Genomic DNA, 24,827 nt, shown 5'->3' on the forward strand with positions numbered 1-24,827 from the left:
CTTTGCTAGTACGTCTGCGGATCCCATCAACACCCCCAGACTACAGAGGCCTAGTTCGGGATCTGCCTGGCCCAGCACAGCAGGGGTGTCTCTCCAGTTCCCTGCATCATCAGTGAGTCACTCAGGAATCACCGGTGATCCATCTGGAAGACAGGCCTTGGGACCTGGGATTTCCCACAGAACGTTCATGGTACTAATGTATGGAGAAAAGAATTCAGTTTGATGCTTCAATATAATAAAGGGAAGTGCTAGTATGCGACAACTGACATTCTATCCTGTAGCATTGACAAATGAGAAGATACATATGTGGGCAAATCAGCACACAGCATAAGGGGAAACCTTGAATGTGGGTTTTACAGGCAGCAAGAGCCTGCATTCAAGGTTTCCAGATTGCCCACAGGCTACGAAACATGGTCTAAGACATATAATTTATAATGTTATTTATACAATCGTGGGCTTGCATAAGTCCAGTGATTACACAAAAAAATGTTCCTTGGAGCTTGTGAAGACATTGGTCATGATAATTGTTCTCTAAATTGCTGCTGTTCACCCAATATATACACTGCATACATGTGATACTAGTAGCTGTAACCCCATAGGCTGGTGGGCACACGTCCAATCTTATTACCAGAGAAGTGTGGCATCTTCTGCAAGAAAGTTACTGCTGACAGTTGTTTTCTACAAATGAAAGAACGCCTAGTTGGGGAAAGTGTCCATTACGAGCCTTCTATATCCGCAAGCAATTAGGAAGGACTGAAGAGGCATATCTTCCGAAAGTACTCAAGTGTCATTGCCTGGTGATTCTACATTGATCTTAAGAATTCCATTTTTATATACCTGCACATCTCTAGTGAACTCCATTGTTCCATTCAATGCATTCCTTCAACTCCAATACATTCCTTAAACTGTTGAGGTACTTCTGAACCCAACTCAACACTCCACCCTTGTGCTCAATTGTGCCTAACACAGTGCTTTAAATAGGATGGTCCTAAGCAGCCCTCAGTATCCTCACTTATTAATGTTGACAATATGAGCACCTGCACTTCTCAAAGCTTGAAGGAGAGTGCCAGTACTCGACTATGTGGCCAGGTGAACATGAAAGCATTTCGTTTACTTGTACCTAATTGAAGGACTAAGCTCCTGAACCTTTTCTATGGAAAGTGGCACCCTGTACCTGCTCCTCTCTCCCCCACCGGCAGAGTTCATATTTCCCCCTTCAGGGCCCAGACAGCAGAACAAAAGTAAAGCTAAACACGCAGCTGTAGAGCTGCCGGCACACCCAGCGTGATTCCCCATTTTGCTAATTGGGTTTTAACTGTTAGCTCTGGGGTCCCCTGAGAGATTTCATGTGGAGTATTGACTGATTTGTTCAGGACACCCCTGCGCGAGTAGAACCTCAAATAACCTGCCCAATTATTGTTTTTAACACTTTTCTTTGATATTAGCAGTACTTTTTCTAACATGTAAGTATGTAAATGTTTAGACGTGTGGAGGTACATTTCGGACTGAAAACCCACTCACAGCTCCATTTACCTACCAAATAACTTATTATTAGACAATGAAAGCAAGCAATAATAAAATGTCTCTTTTTAAGATAGGTTCATGTCTATGCTGTCTCCCAGTTTAGCACACAAAAAAGAAAGTCTGCATTTTTATGGATATTCAAATTTTCTTAACGCCATGCATAAAACTGGAAGCTTCAATGAAACAATCCCAGCTTCATTGATTACACAAAGTGTGTGATCCTTGGCAAATAATTGAATCTCAGTGGGCTTTACACTGTTTCACCAAAATGTGCGAGATCCGTGTTACATAATGTAATCTCACTGGGCATTCTCAAAGCCTGTCATCTTTTGTACATCACAAGACTGGTGTCAAAACACGACGCAATCACTCTGTGATTGATAAGTGTTTTTGAGAGATGTTTGCATTAAGGTGACATAATCAAATTGAAGGATAATGACTTACTAGTAAACCATTATAGTGAGATGTTGGTTGGAATCAGATGTTTTAAAGTGACATGCTTCCAAGGCCCAGGCTAAAAAAAAATAGACTTGCAGAGTTAAAGGAATGGTCCGGTAACATTTTTTTATTGCCCCTACGAGTTGGCCATGTGTTTTTAAGCCTAAATCGCTCGATTTTAGAAAAATTTCCTATGGACCTTACCCGAGTTTTCATCCATTAAACGCACGCGAAAACAGGCACCAGGGCGCTGCCATTTTGTGATAATCCTATCAGTTGCCCCATCACCCTGGCTGACCTGCTTTTGCAGCACTAAATCATATCCCCCGCCTCTGAGCCTGTCATCAGCAGACGCGTACCGCCCATTTCACAACACCAAATCATGTCTCGGGTCAACAATCGCTGCGCTTCAGCTAATGACGTGTTGCCATGGAAATGGCAAGACGCCTCTTTCCTCAATAAGTATAAACAGACCGTTTTACAACACACAGCAGCAGATTTTCGATTCCATTCCTCTCTCTGTGTTACTTTGAGTATTCTGTGACTTGTTTCTGTGCTCTGGTCAGCTACCTTTGCCGCTTGTAGCCCGTGTGAACACCTGTACAATCGCTATAAATTATTTGAGATTGTTTACCACACAATGGCTACAATAATGCCCTACATGTACGAGCCCGAGTATACCGAGGAGGAACTACTGGAAAGGGAAACAAGTGAAAACGATGGGGCTTCGGACGGCAGTTGGCAGGATGAATCAACGGATGAAGACACTGGACCTAGTCGCATGGACGGTGTTTCCACCTGGTGCACATGCAATCAGTGCGAGCTAATGCCAACCGAGGACGAGAACTGCTGCTGCTGTGAAAACTCGGGATGCGTGCCCTACATTTCGGAAGGTGATCCGCGGCCGCAATGCATCACCGAGCTGCCAGACTTCAGGGCAGCCTGCCTCTCCCAGTTCGTGTTGAGGATAATGATGGTGCTTATGCACGAACTTCGCGCAACTGTTCGTCCTCATAATCCGAGTAAGTATACTCTGCTTGTGTTGCCACTACTATTTCATGGTCATCTCCTGTATCCAAAATTACATCTACATATTATTGTAACGCATGAAAGTCGTTCAATAATGTGGAGTGTCTAGATAGATAATACAATATCATGGGCACCCGTCAGTCGGGCTATAGGGCACGTCATGGGACTGAGACAGCTATGCTAGATCTCAAATCGACCTTAGCTAGCATAGCTGATAATAATCAAGCTGCCCTGCTCATGTTACTTGACCTCTCCGCAGCCTTCGACCTAGTTTATCACAGCTTACTGGTGTCAAGACTCGGAGAGGTCGCCAAGTGCTTCGCAAATGCATCCAGATGGATTGCCTCCTTTCTGGGTCCCAGAATGGTAAGGGTTTGCGTGGGCGATAGCCAATCTGCTCCAATTGCTCAGACATGCGGAGTTCCGCAGGGCTCCTGTCTATCGCCCTTGCTTTTCAATCTATACATTCGTCCTCTTCTTGACCGCTTAAACAAACTAGGCGTGCAATATACGAACTACGCCGATGATACTCAAGTGGTTATACAGCTGAGTGGCCTTTATAGCAGTGATTCTGCAACCATCAACAAAATATACAAAGCTATACAAGACTGGCTGGCCTGCAATTCTCTTGCCCTTAATGATAAAAAAACTGAAATTTTCATTGTGGCATCTAAAAACACTAGGGCAAAACTAGATCCCGATTATGCTAGCTTCCATATTGCTGATAACACCATTCTCGTTCAGAAGAAGGTTGAGACATTGGGAGTTGTTCTTGACGAAGATCTCTCAATGAAATTTCACGTCTCCAGCATCAAATCAAGCTGTGGTCTCATAAACAAGAGAATAGGGTATATTCGCCCATTCATATCACAAGAGAACTGCGCTCTTATTTCCACCGCACTAATTAGTTCTAGATTGGATTACTGTAACAGCCTCCTAGCGGGCAACACAGCTCTCAACATCCAATCATTACAAGTGGCTCAGAATAATGCTGTGCGCAATATCTTCATTCACTCCAGTCGCACACACATTTCCACCTTCAGGAAAAAACTTCATTGGCTCCCCATTAAACACCGGATAACCCATAAGATACTAACCACGACTCATAAATGCCTCAGTCTCAGCAGTCCCACCTACCTGTCAGACCGTATAAGCATTAAGCCAAACATTAGGAACCTTTGGTCATCCATGGCCATTATTCTCAAACAGCACAAAATTAGGACAGCTAAATTTGGAGGCACAACTCTTGATGCACAGGGACCCTTGCTCTGAAACAAACTTCCAGCCCAGATGCGGCAGATTCAGAACTACTCCGTATTCAAACGTGCCGTAAAAACCCACTTCTTCAACATGGAATAACACCTTGACCTTGCTCCTTCTCTGCTCTATACAGGCTTCTCTATATGTTTGTCTGTCCTGTTAAGTTTCTATGTGCGCCCTGAGGCCTACGGGCATGTTGGCGCTTTATAAGAATTAAAATAAATAAAATATAAATAAATATAGCTTTTGTCCGAGCAGAATGCCATTAGTTACAAGAATTGTCATTGACAACAAACGTTTAATAAACTTATCTTGGTCATTTAAAAAGTTTGCATCATTCTTTTTCACAGGTGGTACAGGCTGGTGGCCTATCGTTCCTTTGCATGGTGGCTTCACGGGAGGCTTGGACACCGCGTTCGAAGAGTAATACCCGCCTGTGCCGTTCGTGCCATAAGACAAACTTTCCCGGGTGACAGCAGTCAGTACAGGGGATTTTCCTTCGCTGTGCTGCAAACTGACTTGTACAATATGTAAAGTTTTGTATTTTTGTGCCATCAAAATAAGAAACAAAATAAAACACCACATATATTTTAACAACGGTTGTTTCGATTTTTTAAATGAATCAAGTGTGTCTCCATTCAAGAGTCTTCCTGTGCCTTGTCTGTACGCCCACCGGCCCATCCCCCCCCCCATCAAAGGCAGTTTGCTCCCGGGGATGAGCGCTGCCATGGTGTGCTGTCAGGGGCGCAAACCGCCAAGGTGCCAAACACCATGTACACTTCAAAAAGTATCCCACGCCCAGGGGCCATTGCTCACATGGCCTCCTCAGACCCCGTGTCTCCAGGCAGGCCTCGCCTGACGCTGGCCGTCCTCCTGCAATCCACATAAGTGTGTCTCCATTCAGCAGTCTTCCTGTGCCTTATCTGCACGCCCCAGGCCCATCCATCCCACACCCCTCTATCAAAGGCGGTTCGCGCCAGTGGATGCGCGCTGCCATAGGGGTCTGTCAGCGGCGCAAGCGGCCAAGGTGCCAAACGCCATGTACACCTCAAAAGGTATCCCACGCCCAGGGGCCATTGCTCACATGGCCTCCTCAGACCCCGTGTCTTGAGGCAGGCCTCGCCTGATGCTGGCCGCCCACTTGCAATCCACATAAGTGTGTCTCCATTCAGCAGTCTTCCTGTGCCTTGTCTGCACGCCCACCGGCCCATCCATCCACCCCCTCCCCTATTAAAGGAAGTTTGCACCCGGGGATGAGCACTGCCATGGTGTGCTGTCAGGGGCGCGAACGGCCAAGGTGACAAACACCATGTACACTTCAAAAGGTATCCCACGCCCAGGGGTCATTGCTCACATGGCCTCCTCAGACCCTGTGTGTCCGGCCAGGACCCCCCCCCCCTCACGCTGGCCAGCCACCGGCAAACCACATAATACCACTACATACATTCACAAACACACTCCTGTTTCTAATACTTTATAAACCACTTGATATGTCTCATGAGAACATCTTTGTGCTTTGCAAGTCAACTCCTGAACGTGCTACCTGAGAACCACTGAGATCTATGCTGATCTGCTCGCTGTCGTGCTATCCGTGAAGTTCTGTGACCGCTTCGAGCAAACTCGTCAGTGTGCTGCCTGTGGCCATCTACCTGTTCTCCTGCAACATACTTCTCGGCTTGCTGAATCCAACTGTTTGTTGGTCAGGGTAAAGCCATGTATCCTAGTCATATTTCGTTGATTTTTAAATGTATATCTATTTGCGAGTAGAATACTCAATAGTGCTATGTTCATTGGTCTCATTGCTATTGACTTGAGTTTCAATTGTTATGCTATCAATAGATCTATTTATTTTCAACTGTGTCAATTGTCATCGAATTGCATCCTTCGGGGGTCCAGTCTATAATGTAAGTATGTTTCCTTCTCGTGCAAGACAGAACATCCAAGGGACGAGTCACATGTTCAAAGTTTAGTCAAATCATTTATACATTTCTGCAATTTATGTAAATACTAAGCCGCACATGATGAACTGGTATAGTTCCGGCGACCAAAACAAACCTTGCATTGAACATTGTATGGTTCATTTACTTTTGTATCACAATTTTATTCATCAAGATTGTATAATAATGTCGATATTTACTTTTCAGAATTTTCAACAATGCCTGCCTGTTCGATTAGCGTTTGCCCTTTGAAGACCCATGCTAAATCTGAAGGCACTACAATGCATGTATTCCCGAAAACTGTTGATCGAATAAGAGAAAAGGTCAGACATTGCATATATCCACTGGTTGAGCTGGAAAGTAGAGTCCAAAAAGTCTTAGAGGACAAGAGGGGTGCTCGATACCGCATCTGCAGCCAGCACTTTTCCGCGAACATGTACTCCACATCTTGGGTAACAAAGAACAATAAACGGCGAACGACACGAAAATTGCTCGCAAACGCTATTCCCACTCTATTCGTCCATATTCCGCCACTGGTGAGTCAAGTGTCCGGATTTAGCTTTAGGCCTTGTGGTAGTGTGTAGGTAACCAAATGGATTAATTGATATTTTAGGTGTTGTGTCCCTTGTAATACTTTCGACATTGATATGAGTCTATAGCTTTTTGGATAATGACATTTATCAATATATTCTTTTTCGATTTCATAACCCACAAACAAAATCTATTTATGGGCAAAGGGAACTGTCATATATTGCGCATTTTCAATAGCATTATTCTCAAGTATTCCGTCGCCTTACATGGCAATTTTTAATATTGGCATTTCATTATCAAACAATAATTTACCTTTACAACTGCTTGACTATCCACTGAATCTGAAGCAAGAACATTCTACATGACGTGCTCGCAGTTATCAACCACTTCTAGCGCGTATCAGGTAATCTTACTTGGCTATTCCGCTACACACTTGTTTTATGCATGTCAAGCAATAGTTTTTATGTATCGTGTAATTATTTTACCGAATGTTTGTTTAGTGCTTTCCAATTGATTTACACCTTAGTTATCATCCACTGGTGTTTGTTTTCAGTTATAATTAGTGTTATCCATACCAATGCAAGTACTATCTTTCAGGGAGATCCCTAGATGTTCTTCAGCGGCACGAGGTATGGATACTGACAGCTCCATCGAACTAGATCATCAGAGCTGGAATACCTGTCGTTTGATTGTTCTACACAATGTTTAATTCGTGGTTAGCCATTGATATGTACCTGTGCGGTCGACCCCAAGTGTGTGTTATGTTTTCAATATTGTAATCCTTACTAATGCAAGTACTATGTTTCAGGCAGTTGATGGAGCGTCAACCCTTACACTTGATGCGGAGCCTGACATTCAAGTAATTCCAGGGGAAGTGGAAGCGGGACCATGCGTATATGAATCGGCGCAAAAGCTTTCGGAAGTGTGAACTACATTTACACCATCCATAGATATTCTTCAGCAGCACGAGGTAGGGATACTGACAGCTCCATCGAGCGTGATCATATAACGCGATTCCATTTGCTATGCTTTCTTCTCTATTAACGTAAGTACTGTGTTTCAGGGAGACGACGGAGCTTCCACTACAATCACAACCTCCCATTTAGATGATGCAGATGTAAATAAATCGGAGAAATAAGTCGATTAAATCGGATCATATTTAGATATCCCTTGATTCTTTTAGACAATGCATCATTTGTGGTCATCTCTTTATATGTACCTGTGCCGTCGACCCCAAGTGTGTGTGTTATGTTTACAATATTGAAGCCATATTAATGCAAGTACTGTGTTTCAGGGAGACGACGGAACTTCCTCTACAATCACAACATCCCATGTAGATGATGCAGATGTAAAGAAATCGGAGAAAACATCTATTAAATTGGATCAGATTTAGATATCCACTGATTCTTTTTGACAATGCATCATTTGTGGTTATCTATTTATATGTACCTGTGCCATCGACCCCAAGAGTGTGTTATGTTTACAATATTGAAGCCATATTAATGCAGGTACTGTGTTTCAGGGAGTTGCTGAAGGGTCCTCTCCAATATAACCAAACATGGCAGTCTATGCGGAGCCCGAGGTATGGATACTGAAAGTTGCATCAAACTAAATCATCAGAGCTTGAATACTTGTCGTTTGATTGTTTTATACAATTTTTCATTCGTGTTTAGCTATTGAGATGTACCTGTGTGGTCGTCCTGAAGTGCGTTTTATGTTTTCAATATTGTGATCCATAGTAATGAAAGTACTATATTTCAGGGAGTCGGTGGAGCGTCATTCCGTGCTGTCTATGCGGATCCTGGAATGATAGTCGTTGCAGCGCAAGAGGAAGGGGATACACGCGGATACGAATCGGAGCGACAGCGTGCAGATGTTGAAGTTCGAGTCAAGAAAGTTGCAAGGAAAAGAAACAAAAATAAGGTTAGTTACAAACAGTTCATATTTTTAGAAATTGTTTTGTGCTGGGGACTATATTATGTTTTTTTCCTGTCAATTGTACTATACTGTATCTTGAGTTTCCAATCTGTCCTCTAATTACCCGTGGGTGTACGAACTATACATACACAGACAATGAAGAAAATGAGAGATGTTTCTTGCCAGACCATTTACACTATGGAGGAACTATTAATTCAGACGCTGCGTGTTGAGACTCGAGATGCTTATGTCCAATGGCCAGAACATAATTGAATGTGTCCGGAGAATCCAGTAAAGTTTTATTGGACCATTGCTATAGTGCGACTGCACCACCACAAGATGATGATACTGTATGTATTGAAGATAGCTCTGAAGTAGTCGCCGATCAATTCACACAATCTCCACCAACAAAAAAAATGCCACCCAAAAAGCTGTCGACATTGTTGTGTTCTCCCATCAATGTTGAAGTAACAGATGTTAAAATGACACAGAATGAACCAGCAGCAGTATTCACCGACGCTGAAATGTGGGCATTCAGTTGGAGGGGAAGTATGTGGGGAGCCATTGATTCATGTGACTCGTCAAACACAAGGCAGTAACGTCAAAATACATGCCGCCTGTATATTAAATCATACGTTTGCATGGTCTGCACAACCGACGCTGGGGAAACTGCCAGCAGGCAATCTACTGTGTGCAGCTGCCTCACTTTTTAGTGGGTCAAGTTTTAGAAAGTTAGATACTTTCTTTCAGTTTGTGGGACTCCATTTCATTTCTAAAACTCAGTACTACAAATTTCAACATGATTATCTGTTTCCGGCCATTAGTGATGCTTGGAAAATTGAACAATTGTCTCTAGAAAGTACATTCGAAAGCAAACTATTCAGGCTAGCCGGCGATGGACAGTGCGACAGCCCTGGATTTTCTGCCAAGTACTCACCTACCACTTTCAGGACATGGATAGTAAAAAAAATGGTGAGTTCGGTGGTCGTGCAGGTGTCCCAATGTAAATCCTCAGTGGCCATGGAGAAACTAGGATTTATAAAATCATTGGAATATCTACAATCGAGGGGAATGCACATCGACCTCATAGCCACGGACAGACACATTTCAATAGCCAAGACAATGAGAGAGCAGTTCCCACATATTAAACATAAATTTGACGTATGGCATCTTGCTAAATCAATCAATAAGAAAATCTCGGCTGCAGGGGAAAAAAAAGGTTTGGAAAGTATTTCACAGTGGTCCCAGTCTATCAGCAACCATCTTTGGTGAAGCTCCAAAACTTGTGAAGGGTCAGTGGAAATCCTACTTGAAAAATGGCAGTCACTGATGCACCACTGTACCAACGTTCACCGCTGAACAGAAAACCAACATTTCCACCAATGTGAACATGGCACTTTCTCCACAGAGGAGGCATGGAAGAAGAAGTGGTTGGTTCCATCTTCACCTACACACAAAGCCATTGAGAAGATTGTTTTCGATAAAACTCTATCAAGAGATTTGAGGGGACTGACAGAATTCTGTCACAAAGGAGGTTTGGAGGTGTTCCACAATATGTGCCTAAAGTACAGGCCAAAGCGATTGCATTTCGGCATACAGTGCATGAAACATAGGACTCTACTAGCGGTCCTGGCCCATTACGAGAATGTGTGCCGTGAACAATCTAGGACTAAGGGAAATGTAGGGATGCCTCGCTACACTACGGCCTTTGCAAAAAGAAGTAAGAAATGGGTGGGGAAACCAGTATATGAGGAAATGGAGTTCGACTTTGTTAAAGCACAAACATGGAATTTTGAGCGTTTCTGTGCATAGCACTGATGCATTGCCACCAAACATTGCCACTGTGCCATGTCCACCGAAAAGCAGAGCTTGTTGAGAAGTACAAATCCCGGTTTAAATCATTATAATCTGATTGTCTTTTTGAAAGAAATGTTATTGTACAGTGTACAGACAAAGTATGCCAACCCTAACCCCTCCATTCACCATCCTGGGTGGTGACCAACATGGGTGTCATCTTTGACTTCTCTCTCTATTCACCTCATATTGCTGACCTTGTGAATATGTGTATGTATATATTTTTGTTGCTGTAACTAAGTTTCGCAATCTCATGTAAATGCTGCGCACTGTTAACTGAGGCGAGGCTTGCGCATTGCAAATAATAAAACAAGCAAACAATAACTTTCACTTTCAACTCAACTCCTCGGGTACTTTATACTTGACCTGACCTTCCCCCAAAAAGTCAATGTCTCCATAGTTATGGTTCTCTAGGGCTGCAAAGCTCGCGGACAATGAGGACAAAATTGGGGGCCTTAGAACACGCCAAGCGAGGCGTTGCAGATGGGAGAGAAGCCAGTTCGCATTTGCACATTGAGGCCTAGTACAAAGATGGAGTCGAAAATTCAAGTTCTCACAGATGGCTTTACACGGAATGTTGCAAAGTAAGAGTGTATGCTCATGCAGAGTGAAGGTCAGCGGCTGGAGAGGCCCACGACTCGCACTGGCAGTATAAGGTTCTATTGTTTTTTGACCTTGAGAGACGGGGACCATGCCGAAAGGACTTCATTTGAAGGAGGGGTGCAATAACGTAAGAGTTGATAAGGCTGAAAATTCTGAAACTACACGAGTTTCATGTTAGTTCAGTATATGAAAAATCGTTGGCACGAACACAGTGGGATTTACGGACTGCATTACGCAGAGACACAATGGAAATGGCAAATATAATGTAAATAACTCTTTCGACACTTTTATACCGGAATGAAGAATGAATGAAGTGCAAGTAAAACATTTGTGGGATCGTCTTTCTACCGGGCACATGGGCATGCATGTGCCCATTCGACACGCATGTAGACAAACAGTCATTTCTCAGTGGTTCAACGTTAAAAAATCATTACATTGTGTGTTTACCTCGATTTATTTCGTTAGATTTCGCATTGCTTTTGGAGCCGAACATACTCCATTGCACTATCCTCACAAGCAAATAGTTTTAGCTCGGCCGTGATAAATAAAATGGATAACAGTAATAAAGATTGGCTGGTGAGACTAATTTCAATTTTTATGTTTTCTAAACAGGTACATCCTACCATACTGCTACTGCCACCTATTCCAGACCCCGGGCGACGGATTTTTTAATCGCCAGCTGCAGCTTCTTGTAAATAACTGCACAACATTGACCATTTTATGGGACAATCGCCAAGGGCCCATATGCACTTATGCATTACTAGCGGCTAGAAGCAACATATCAACCTTTACAGTGGCCTAGTGCCTAGTTGATGGAACAGCCTTGCGGTTCACCATTCGTCCAAAGTGCTTCTTTTAACAAAAACCAACACCCTGTTTACCATAAAGGAACAGCGCGTGACTCACGACAAACTTTAGAGGATTTGCGGATCGAGAGAAAAGAAAAAAAATTCCATTCCGATTTAATATGCCAATTGCTGAATATTCTCTAAACATTTAATGTCAAATAAATGTACTTTACCAAATGTACCGTGTTGCTGTTTGCTTTTTAAAGTACAGTTTCATATTCCGAATTTTGGCACGCTGTGTTGTGAGTTGATCCGTGTTGGTTTCCGGGTTCTGTGTGAAGTCGCGTAGAAGACGACTGGGCACGTTTGCCTACGCAGCACAGTAACGTCACGGAGAGAGGCGGGGAATATGAATGTTTTGATAATGTCAGGCTCAGGGGCGGGGGATATGATTTAGTGCCGCAAAAACAGGTCAGCCAGGGCGATGGGGCAAGTGATAGGATTATCACAAAATGACAGCGCCCTGGTGGCTGTTTTCGCGTGCGTTTAATGGACGAAAACCCAGGTAAGGTCCATATGAAATTTTTCTAAAATCGAGCGATTTAGGCTGAAAAACACATGGCCGACCCGTAGGGACAATAAACATTTTTTACCGGACCATTCCTTTAAAGAGGGTGTGAGGACGTGACTGGAGTCTGAGTGTGGGGACAGAGACACATAGAAATGTGTCTAAAGAGAGAATGAGACAGGAAGAGTGAGACACACATAGAAAGTGAGACAAATGGGTTACTTGGAAAATGTAGCAGGCAGTGTGAGATTAACTGAAATGCGTCAGTGAATCTCAGCTGTGTCCCGGCGAGAGAGCACCTTTAAGGCCTTTCACATACTTAAAGCCTATATTGTCGAGTACATGCACTTTTTCCCTTGTTTAAATCACTGGTCTATCACAGATGCTTATTCTCTGGATTAAGATTAAAGACAATAAGCAAACATTCTTCTATGCGCTTTGCGTGAGAAATATGCAGTTTAAACCCAAACTATTTTTACTTTTTTATCTTCCTATTGGAATTGTGCTTTATTGCTCTTTTTTTACGTATGATATGATACGTTGCTTATCTGATTTTAATGTGACTTGTGTCATAATGTTTGATATTGTATATACTGGAACTCTGATAGAAATGATAGAAATGTGAATGTTGGCATGCGCCACACTTAGTTAGAATTCTTAACTTTGGCCTGCGTTGCTTCTAAATGGAATTGTGAATGTTAGCATGTGCACACATAGAGGTTATTCTTTAGCCTAGCATGTGCCACATCTAGATGGAATTGTGAATGTTAGCATGTGCACACATTGAGGGAATACTTTAGCCTAGCATGCGCCACATCTAGATGGAATTGTGAATGTTACCATGTGCATACATAGAGGGAATTTTATAGCCTAACATGCGCCACATCTAAATGGAATTGGGCCTCATTACGACCCAGGCGGTAAGTTACCGCCTGGGCCGTGACTTTACCACCATGGCGTAAACTACGTTTACGCCATGGTGGTTGGCGGACCTACCGCCCCATTCCGACCTTGGCGGGGCGGTAAGTCCCCAATCCCCATTTACCCTTCCCCATTCCCATTTTTGCCCCATAGGGCATAATGGGAGTGGGGAAGGCGTTAATTACGCCACCGTAAATTACGGTGGTGTAATTAACTCCATGGTCCCTTAGCGCCATGGATTTTAACACCTGCTAAAAGCAGGTGTTAAATCTGCCATGGCGCTAAGGGACCTCGTACTCAGGCGGTAAGGGTCGGCGCTGTTTACGCTGCCGTAAACCCCTTACCGCCTGGGTCGTAATGTGAATGTTAGCATGTGCCTCACTTAGTTGGAATCCTCAACCTAGCCTGCGTCGCATCTAGATGAATTGTGAATGTTAGCACATGCCACACCTTACATGGAATTGTGAATGAAAGCATGTGCACACATAGAGGGAATTCTTTAGCCTAGCATGGGCCACATCTAGATGGAATTGTGAATGTTACCATGTGCATACATATAGGGAATTTTATAGCCTAACATGCGCCACATCTAAATGGAATTGTGAATGTTAGCATGTGCCTCACTTAGTTGGAATCCTCAACCTAGCCTGCGCCGCATCTGGATAGAATTGTAAATGTTAGCATGTGCACACATAGAGGGAAATCTAGATAGGAAAGCAATTCAATGACTGATATATTACTCTCCTGCCTAGCCTGGACCAAGTGTGCAATCATGAATCAATAACCAACCCACTAACAACTCCACTCCTCTGCATACACCTCTCAAAATCGAACCAAACACAACCACAAGCCTTAATGCAGCAAACCGCACAAACTTTACTACACTGCAACAACAAAACAAACCGCACATAGACTTGCACAGCAGCACACGACGATTACCGAACAGAAAACACCCCAAGCTCAGTCAAAGGACCCACCGGGCTGAGGCTGCCAACAGCACATCACTGCTATCTTGCACTTCTCCAGCTCATTCCCACTAACTCACCCCCTTCTCCATTTTCAGAGCCGCCAGAGCGCCAGGGGACCACTCTGGTGGTGATAGTGCACGGTACAAATATCCTTTAACATTAACATTAACATCAGTTGAAAGTATATTAAATAAATAAAAATAAAAAAAGCGTCACTACAAAGGAATCTATGTATTGAAAATTGTGGTGTTATTAAGCAGGCGTTCTCATTAGATACCGTGGTGACCGCATTAAGGGCCGCTGCGAACCACCAACACACCCATCACGCTTCCTTCCTACCACTGGCTTTCAAGAGCCCAGGTTAGGAGCAATGACATGGTATAAAAAAGAAATGTGTCAAGGTTGTGATTACACAAAGACATGTGCTAGTGGTGTACGCGTATCGTAAATCCCAAGGACAGAGGGGCACACTTTTGATCGAGGAACAGAACAGTGGCTGAGAAGTGCTGACCGTGGCGTCCCGAAGTTTGGTAATGGGATTGGATTCCTGTGTGCAGTGACTCGCACATGCACTCGTAATGTAAACACATCCGCCGACTGGGGAAGATATGCCATTCTGGGCATGGTTTCCCAATACGTTCGGAAGAATCGCGTTTCTTATTGCTGAAGCAAGAAGTTGCGTTGAGCTTGCAAAATACTTACTTTAGCCACCCAGGCATTTATGATGCAATGAATTAAAAATGGAGGCTTTATTCGATTTTCTGACTGAACGCGCTCCACCTTGGCCACCGCCCCCCTCTTCACAATGTCCCCCACAGGAGCACTCCCTCGGTAAGTTATGATGCAGAGACAAAATGGCAACGTGAGCACACAGAAGATTGTTTATCTTTCATTAACCCTTTATTTTCTAGTGAGCACATGGTAACCGATACCGAGCTCTCGGGTTACCGGCCGGTCTGACGTTCCCAGAGCCCAGAGAAGGTTTCACTTACTGGCATGAGAAGGTTGTAGTGAATGAAGAAGCCGGGCTCAGAAGCGATATATTCATCGGAGACAAAGCGGATCCGGATCTGGTTGCCTTTCGATAGTTGCTTGCCCGGCGCGCTGCTGGAGCCGCACCAGCGGCCAATGATGGTGCCATCGCTGGGCTCCTCGATCTCGATGAAGTCATACCTAGGGAGAGCCAAGAAGAAGCCAGCATTAGCGCTGAAGCATAACCAACTGCATGCATGGGGGAAACCGTGCGCTGCGGTCTCTCAAATAATAATATCTAGATTGCACGGAGAAGATTATGGGCAAGCGCACTGAATATTCCCAGTCACCCTGAGATGACATATCTGATAAACGTGTCATGCTTGCAATGGATTACACACATGCAAGAAGTACTAATACCTCATCAGAATAAAGTGCATCTTTGGAAGCGGTGCCCTGGCCTACAACGCTGCACGGTTTTCAGGGATAATCTGGGGTATGTCAATAGACTCGGTTTAGAGGTGCCTTTATGTCAACAAAACAGATTTCACATCATTCAGAAGTGGGCGGCATGGATATTTACTTCAACCTGTTTGCAGAGGCCCTATGTGCTTGCGCTCCTGACTTTTCACTGATTTATGCTGCGTTCATAGACTTACGCAAACAACGACTCTTCCACTTTTACGCCAAAGGCGCGCACATCTTCTTGAGGGTCATGAAACAGAGAGACCAATTTTTTCATCCTGTCAAATGCACCTGAAGTCATGGAGAAGTAGAGGAGTCTACAATGCCTAAACCAGGGCTGAAACTGAAAGCCTAGTCCTTGGTGTAGCTCGCACACTCAAATAAGCATCCTCTCTCTTTAAGAGCCCCTCTGATCTCCTTTGAAGAAATACCACTTAAAGAAAAGGTGCACAATCTAGGCGTCAACTGGGATGCCTCCCTCAGGGTGAATTCAGAGGTTGGCACCGAGGTCAAATCAGCATTTTCTCAAAGGAAATGCCTCAAAAAATCCTACCCTCAGTACCAAAAGAAAACGATTGAATTGTGGTAGGGTGGCTCGTAAAAACTCAAGGCTGGCTTAGTGCAACACTCTATGTGCTAGCCTCCCTTGCTATCAAGTCAAAAGGGTGTAATATGTTCACAATACCCCCGATAGGCTCATCTTTATTTAGCTCATGGAAATGTCCATTGGTTGCCAACAAACGCAAAAGCTTACATTGCCTTGCATTGCCGGCCAGGATCTCCTTCAAGACACTCTGCCTTGCACACAAATTCCTGGAAGTCTCCACACCATATTGCCTATAAACACAACATCTCATGATACCAACCCTACAGAGCACTCTGCTCAGCTCGCTCACCTGCACAGTCGCCTTCTAATCCTGAAACTGGAATGCAAGAATCAGGGACCAGACAACTCAGTGCAACAATGACCTCTCAGAAGGCATGAGACTTGCCTGAAACCGCGAAACTCAAGACTGTCTGTTGATAATAAGACACCCGTAAAGACCCACTGCTGGAATCTGCCTAATGCACTTCCGTTTAAGAGCTCCACAAATAACTATATATCCTGCGAGTTAGGCAGTATTGAAATGCACCAAGGTAACTTTAAGAAATATTACAACGTTATCTTTATTTGCCTTTTTAAAGCGCTCACACAGCCCGGAGGCAACGAGGCGCTGTTCCAGGAATTTGTTGTCTTAGTTGTGTATTTATAACACGCTTATTAACCAGAGGTTTCTAAGCGCGGACCCGGATCGAACCTGTGCTGCTTCGTGTCGTCGTGTTTCAAGGCGAGCACGTTGCCGCTCAGCTACAAACCCTACATGCCTCTGAGAGATGTGCACGCTTTACTGGTAAATTCAAATATTTAATTTGTCCAACCAAAAGGCAGCTGTTTTCTTTCTCCTTTTAATGCAGCCAAGGTAGGGGGTCAATTCCCAGTGAACCTTTGAATACTTTGCAATTTTGTGCTTATAGAAAACCCATTTAGGGCCCGATTCCTGGATTTTTTTGCACGGTTCAAAGTGACTTTGCACTGCTAAAAGGTGACTTTGCACTGCCAACACAAACCCTGATTCATGGAACTGTGCAAAGTGTATTTTTGCTGTGCACAGTTCCATGAATCATGGTTTGTGTCGGCAATGCAAAGTCACTTTTCAGCAGTGCAAACTCACTTTGAACAGTGCCAAAAAATTCCACGTATCGCCTAATCTTTTCTGTTGTAACCTCTGCATTCTCTTTCCCACCTGGTTTTGAAGTGCTTCAACGTCCCGCAAGATATAAAGGCGCGCTATAAAAACAGCTAGATGCTGGCATAGGTGCAGATCTCAAGCAGCCCCTTCCAGAGGCCATCTGCACAAGGCCACACCCCCACCTATAGCCAGCCACGAAGTCCTGTGCACAAAGTACAATTCTGAAGCTGGATCTTTCCAGGTGCCCTTTTCTTCATTCTAAGCCGCATGCCACCCTGCTCCTGGTCACGCCTTTGTTTCAGAAACACGCTGTACACGAGTAATTCAAGCACTCTGAAGCTATCATGCGAGGAGTTTAGCACTTTACAAAGTACACAAACAAATGCATGGAGAAACACAGAAGTACAATTCAAAGAAGGACGAACAGAGCAGGCAAATATAAGGGCGATTGTTTGAAATGCTTATGGTGGGAAATGCAATGTAAAGTAACTGTTAGCGCGCTTGATCATCAAGGCCATGAAAATAACACTGGGTCTGAAGGTGCTGCAATAATGAAGGTTTTCTTTTCAATGCAATAGCAAAGAATAATTGCTGCCTCATTCACAGACATATTTTGAGCGAATATGTTTGTCGCTGACGACGAGAAAGCCCAGAAGAAAATGGAGGAGGCAGCATTTTAACCGCTGCAGGGTCATGTCCTCCTACAACGGGGTACCCTCCCCCCCTGGGAAGGAGGAGTGCGGGGGGGCGGAACAGCGCCAAAATCAACCCAAAGCCCGCGAAGGGCAAAACAAAGGAAATGGGCGAGGCGAGCCTCCTTATAAGCGGCAGGGTTCGACCGCAGAAACATCTCGCTCCTGCAGTGGGACTCTGCTGACTCGCCATGCCAGAGGAAGGATTTCGTTTGCTGCAATTATTGGCAAAATGATCGAGGTGGATTACAAGCAATTCCATTTTTGGGGAGTGGTAGGCTCCTACTTACTGAAGTGCTAAAACAAATAAACGATCTTCATAATTACTCAAGCGAAACATTAATGGGACGAATCCCAATGGCAAGAATATGAAATATGAAACAGCCGTTCAAGGATCCACACTTACCCATACACCGCCATCATCGCTGTAGCAGCCAAGAGATACATAGTTTGCAATGACCGCTGAAGGGACGTAATTTCACCGAAATGCCTGGAGTGCCGGAAGTGACATCACACGACCCTTGACCTCCGATGACACCACAGGAAGTGATGTAATTTGACCCCACCCCAAAGTGACATCACCGGAAGCGATGGAACACAACTTTTCACCCCTCGGCAAAACAGGAAGTGGCATCACATAACATTGTTTTTGAGTACACTACGAAATATATGGTTACGATATCACTGTAAAGTGATATACATTTCATACAAGAATGGATCACCATATGTATCGTTAATATCAGTGTGTATAGGACCATATTACGAAATCACTGCGAAGGCAAGCAGACGTCCAAGGCCAATTGATAATGATGTGTTATTTTATAGCACGTACGCTTAAGCGCTTCACATATAACAAATATACATACAATATCACCCAACCCGTGGTGTTGGTACTCATTTATCAACCTCAGCAGGATGAAAGGCTGAATTGACTGCGCTGGGAGTCGAACCTGTAACTTGCAGATCACACACATTGCAGCCGCCAGCGCTCAACCCACTGAGCTATCTTACCGGCTATAGCTATCAGAAAACCAGCCACTCCAGAAACAAAGAGCCACATGGTAATATGTAAAAAAAAAAATAAAATATACAAAAAACTTTTGACTGATTATGGGCGAGCGATTCTCATCCTCATCCCCTTCTTACCTGAGCCCATAAATGACGAAGGTCCCTTCCAAGAAGCACAGAAAGTGCTCCCCCAAAATGGCATTGATTTCTTCCGGCAGTGCAAAACGCTCACGAAAAGTGCTGAGGCTAATGTGAAACCAGCTAATGCAATGGAAGCCAGTGAACTCGCGAGGCTAAAAGAAAAATGTTAGCCTGCTGGAAGATACTACAAAAACACTGGAGAATATTGCACTCACAGTGAGTTACTCGGTTTTTAATGGAGAACCAGGATCAAAGGGGATTAATCCTAGAAGCCGCTGGAAAGGAAGTATAGGAGCAAAGGATGAGGTTGAACTTCACTCATCATTATGTGATGGCTGTGTTAATAAAGTTGCATCATGTTAGCATGTACCACACGTAGATGGAATTTTTGACTGTAGTCTTCTTCGCATCTAGACAGGATTATTAATGTTAGCATGTACCACACTTAAATGGAATTCTCAATTTAGCTTGCGTCACATCTAGACAGGATTATGAATGTTAGCATGTACCACGCTTAGACGGATTTCTCGATATGAATGTTAGCATGTACCACACTTAGATGGAACTCATAACTTTAGCCTGCGTCGCATCTACATAGAAATGTGAATGTTACGCATGCGCCCCACTTAGATGAAACAGTGAATGATGACAAGTGCAACACCCAAATGGAATCATGATTACTAGCCTTCCTCACATCTAGACAGAATTTTGAAATTAGCAAGCGCCACACCCTCAGATGTAATAGTGAATGATAACAAGCGTCACACCTAGACACAATTGCAAGGACAGAAAGGCGAACTAACCAATCCACTAACAATCTCATCTCTCTGCATACACCGCTCAAACTCTAACCAAACACAACCACAACCCTAATACGCAGCAATCTGCACAAACTTCACTACATTACAACAACAAAACAAACCGCACATAGACTTGCACAACAGCACACGACGAATACGGACCGTAAAACACCCCGAGCCCAGCCAACGGACCCACCGGGCTGAGGCTGCCAACAGCAAATCACTGCTCTCTTGCACTTTTCCAGCTTATTCCCACTAACTCACCCTCCTCTCCCCCTTTCAGAGCCACCAGAGCGCCAGGGGACCACTCTGGTGGTGATATAGTGTGGTACAAATATCCTTTAGCATTAACATTAACATCTGCCATGAGGACCATGGAAGGAGAGAAGCCAATGTGCACGTGCTGGGGATCTCAACATCTGTTACTTAAGACAATCAGAAATAATATATTAAGAGCAAGGATTTCAAGGAGATTGCTATTGTCTGGACGTCTGGTTGGATACTGACATCGTTTAGAAACTGCCAGGGAGTGCAGCAGGCAGACAGGAAAAGAAGTCACAAATGGGCAGAGGTCGAAAATGAGAGCAATCGCATTAAAGTTAGCTTCCTGAACAAAAAGTGAGGATAAAGGTGGGAAGGTGTTGATGTTTCCTTATATCTACACCAACTCTAAGGACAAATGAAGGGTCATTGCTAGGTAGATTTTTCTACAGCACTCTGGTGAGGACTGTGTACCTTTCTATCGTACTGGTAAGAAAGGGTTCGAACTAGAAGCTAGACCAAGTTTTCCTACTAGTAGAAATGGCTAGCAATGGGACGTGCCATGGACAGGCTTGGAGAAAGATGGCTCGAGTGCCTCTGCTCGAATCGGGGAGGCTGGAGCCCACTAGAGCCCTCAGAATGCGTCCTTAACCTGCAGAACTGAAGTGCAAGTAGTGGAACATTGCACTGCAGCACTGGAGAGGCAGCAGATGTCTGGGAGCCCCTGGCCAGGCAGAAAAACAATCAAAAGGATCTCCGCCACATGGACCAAATATGGCAGTGCCGGCAGAGGAGCGGGTCTGAAAGCAGGGGGAGCCCGGACCTGATGTTGAGACTGGTGGATGCGCACTGCTGGATTTGGCCTATTGAGGTGGCGAGACATAGTCTGGCCGGGCGCTGCTGTCTCGAGGTGAGACTTGCCTGGAGCAGCTGCGTCAGTGTGGAGGTGCCCGCAGCATTCGCGGGCCAGGTGTTGGGGCTTGAGAGGCTCCTTTGGCTGAGAGGTCGGGGCTGCAATACACCACCCAACCCGGCTTCACTCTGCACCCATAGACATGCTCTGGGCTGGGTCGCTGACAGAGGACTCAATTGGTCCGTGGCTGTGAGCTCTGGGTGCTCGGCCTCGCATATGTCCCAGTGCTCCCTTCTAAGCAGAAGGCAAGGGTGAGACTCATCTAGAGAAGTGGTGCTGAAGGACGATCTAGCCCCCAGACGCTAGACATTTTCTGCCTCCTTCCTATGATACAGTAAACATGGCAAAACAACCCAAGCAACCTAAAGCTTCAGACATTGCCTGTTGCTCCAGATTCAGGACAAAGCCAAAAAAGAGGTAGTGGCACAGGTGCACATCGCAGCAATCCCTTCAGAGGAGCCACACATGCTTGTGACCAAACATGACCTGCAAACGTCACTCACCAAAATCAAAAAAGAGCTCCTTACTGAAATCAAGATAGAGATCCAGGGAAACATTGTGGATTTGTCGGTGAAGATAGTGAATATAGACAACCGCCTTGATTAGGCAGAACATCGGATTGAAGAGCCTGAGACAGCAACCTGCGAGCAAGCATATGAGATGGAACAGCTGTAAGAGGGTATTGCAGTGCTGGAATCATGTTGCAAAAGGACTTCAAGTAAAACTGGAGGACGCAGAGAATTGATCACGCAAAAACAACATTAAAATATGAGGGATTCCCAGGTCCATCTCAGACATTGATCTACAATCATACGTGTAAAGCCCGTTTCGCCATATGTTGAATCTACCCAATGACTCTGAATTGCAGCTGGACCGAACCCATCGGATGAGGTACAATAATCCGTCTAAAACAGAGCTCCTGCCAGACGTGCTCTCCCGGGTACACTTTCACACAACTATGGAAAGAATCCTGGTGGCTGAAAGAGCAAAGACTGATATCATCTTTAGACGGTCTACTTTTCATCTCTATCAAGACCTTGCAACCTCCACACTAGCAAGATGGGGAGCACTCAAACCAGTTACCAACTGGCTGCGATAGAAGAAAGTGCCCTACCTTTGGGGTTATGCCTGGTAGCCTGCTCTTCACGAATGCGGGTAACAAATGGGCTGTAAAGTCAGTCAGAGAAGAGGGGGAACTGCTGGGCCGAGAACTTGTCAGTGACGGAACCATTATGTCAGCAAGGGCAGACTGTGAGTCACCCAATGAAGATAATGGAGCACTGAGGCGTATCTAGTTGAAGGTAAGGAAAACACACAGAAAAGCATTGAGGGGCAGAGTGAGAGACAATTCCAAGGAATAGGAATGATCGACGTGATGAGGGACACCTATCTCTGGTAAATTTGGAGGTTGCACATTGAAGGCACTTAGATCCCCAGGGAGAAGCAAATTTGGTACTGCAAAGGTTTAAGGGAAAAGTGATAGTGATAGCTATGCTGCTGGAAACTCACGTATGCCCGCCAGATGAGAACCAATTGCATAAAAAAGTTTCCCTTACAGTTCTTCGCTTCATCTGGGGCAAAAAGGGGGGGCAGCAATCATCATGGCTAAGAACATCCCATTCCGCCACACAGAGATATTGCATGGCCCCACCGGGAGGTATATCAGGTATATCAGGGTTAAAGGCACGTTGCTGTGGCTTGTATTCACACTAATCCCATATTACAGCCCAAAAGAAAATCAGAGGGGATTTGTGACCCAGTCAAGAGAAGAGATGGCAGGTTTTCAGGTGGTAATGGTGGGCAACTTCAACCTGACACCAGACCCAGTGAAAGATAAAACTCTACTGCCCAGAGCAGTAGATTTCACAAATGCACTCAGCTTTGCAAAATTACTGAGGGAACTCAATGTGGTGGATGTGTGGTGCTTGTTGAACGTGGAGAGCCCTGATTATATACACGATTTACATGCACACAGGGGACACTCGAGGATAGATCTTATTGACCTCACCCACGCTTATCCCTTGTATACCAGAGATTCGCCATGACATTTGCATTCTTTCAAACCATGCCCCAGTAACCATGCTCTTTCCAACATGGGCACAGGCATGGCTTTGAGGCCACAGAGACCTTCAAAGCCAGCCAGCCCACCTCTGCAGTCAGCAAATTGGCTGAGGCCCGGGTTGTCTGTGTTTCCAGATCTGGGAGCCGGTGGGCAGTGCCGGCCCCCTGTCTGGGCCTTTATTTTAACATCATCACAGAAGAAACATCCTGCCCATGGTAGCAAGCTGCAGGTGAGCCCTTGCAGGGCCGTTTTTCTATTCCTATTGAGCGGACTACTCTTTCCAACATGGCTGACAGCCTGGCTTTGAAGTCACAGAGACCTTCACTGCCAATCAACCTGCCTCTGCAGTTGGCAGATTGGCTGAGGCCCGGGTTATCTGTGTTTCCTGATCAGGGAGCCGGCCGGCGATGCCTACCCCTTCAAAGGGGCCCCTTTAAGTGTCTTGTGCAACCTCTGTCTGGGCCTGTCCGAGCCAAGAGGGCCCCTGTTCCTCGATCTTCAAAGGTAAGATCACTGCCACTAACCAAACATTACTTGACTTTATTTTTCGAGGTCGTCGCTCTACAGCTGATGTATCTGAATCACTACTGCCTTTATTATTGATGTAGCCCCCATTCACTACGGGAACAGCTTTCCTGATAAACTTGTACCTATATCATTGGGCTCTTGATCTCTACAAATCTTGGCCTGTGTCACGCCTGTTGAGCGGGTCGCTGAGGATGCCATCATTCAACCTCCATGGGGCCTAAGAGGGGCGTAAGTTTCTCAACTGCTAGCCCCGTTGTTTATTTATTTAGCATTTATAGCCGTGCAAAAAACGCTCAGACATCTAGGCGCTAGTTACAGTAAGTGCGAAATTAACATTCTAACAAATGTGCAAAAACCCTGCATAAGGGTTACAACATGCGGGCAGGATCCTGGAGCTAAATCTGGCTAAGCCACATCTCATGTTGCGGGGGCTCCTTGTGTGTACGGATACACAAGGAGGACATGGTAAGAGTAGGTGCACATTCTGGGAAAGCCACACCTAATGTTACGAGGGGCTACTTCAGGTGTACAGTTACTCATAGATGTCACAGTAAAGGTGGGTGCACATTCTGGTAAAGCCATGTCTCATATTTTAAGGGGCTACTTCAGCTAAGCGGATTCATAGAAAGAGAGTGATAATACCAGTAATAAAATATGACAGATTTACTTCTGGTAATTCCTCCATAATCGTACTGTAGGTCTTTTTTCCGGCGTGTTTATGTGAGAAGGATGATGACCCTAGGGATGAGATGTTCTGGGTTCAACAATTTTTCGTGTTTCTCTTTTTAGTGCTACTTATGAATGCCTGAAAAAAACACTGGGTCACGCTCCTTTTTGTTCTTTTTCAGGTACTGTAGATGACAGTGGTACCAGGTTAAAATTGACAAATCTTTGTTAAATGTTTAAGTATCAATACT

The 24,827-nt window shown here is 44.8% G+C and overlaps 1 protein-coding gene across 1 annotated transcript in view; it reads right to left on the minus strand.

Annotated features, from left to right (window-relative positions):
• The window catches only part of PDGFC (platelet derived growth factor C), a 961,985-nt gene that overhangs the window by 259,558 nt on the left and 677,600 nt on the right, over positions 1-24,827 (minus strand). Inside the window, exon 3 of the mRNA XM_069631326.1 lies at positions 15,331-15,511. Coding sequence (XP_069487427.1) covers positions 15,331-15,511 — 181 coding nt within the window. The remainder of the gene's footprint in view (positions 1-15,330; positions 15,512-24,827) is intronic.

The sequence above is a fragment of the Ambystoma mexicanum genome, chromosome 6q (assembly GCF_040938575.1).
Source record: "Ambystoma mexicanum isolate Mex_15411 chromosome 6q, UKY_AmexF1_1, whole genome shotgun sequence".
Lineage (NCBI taxonomy): Eukaryota > Metazoa > Chordata > Amphibia > Caudata > Ambystomatidae > Ambystoma > Ambystoma mexicanum.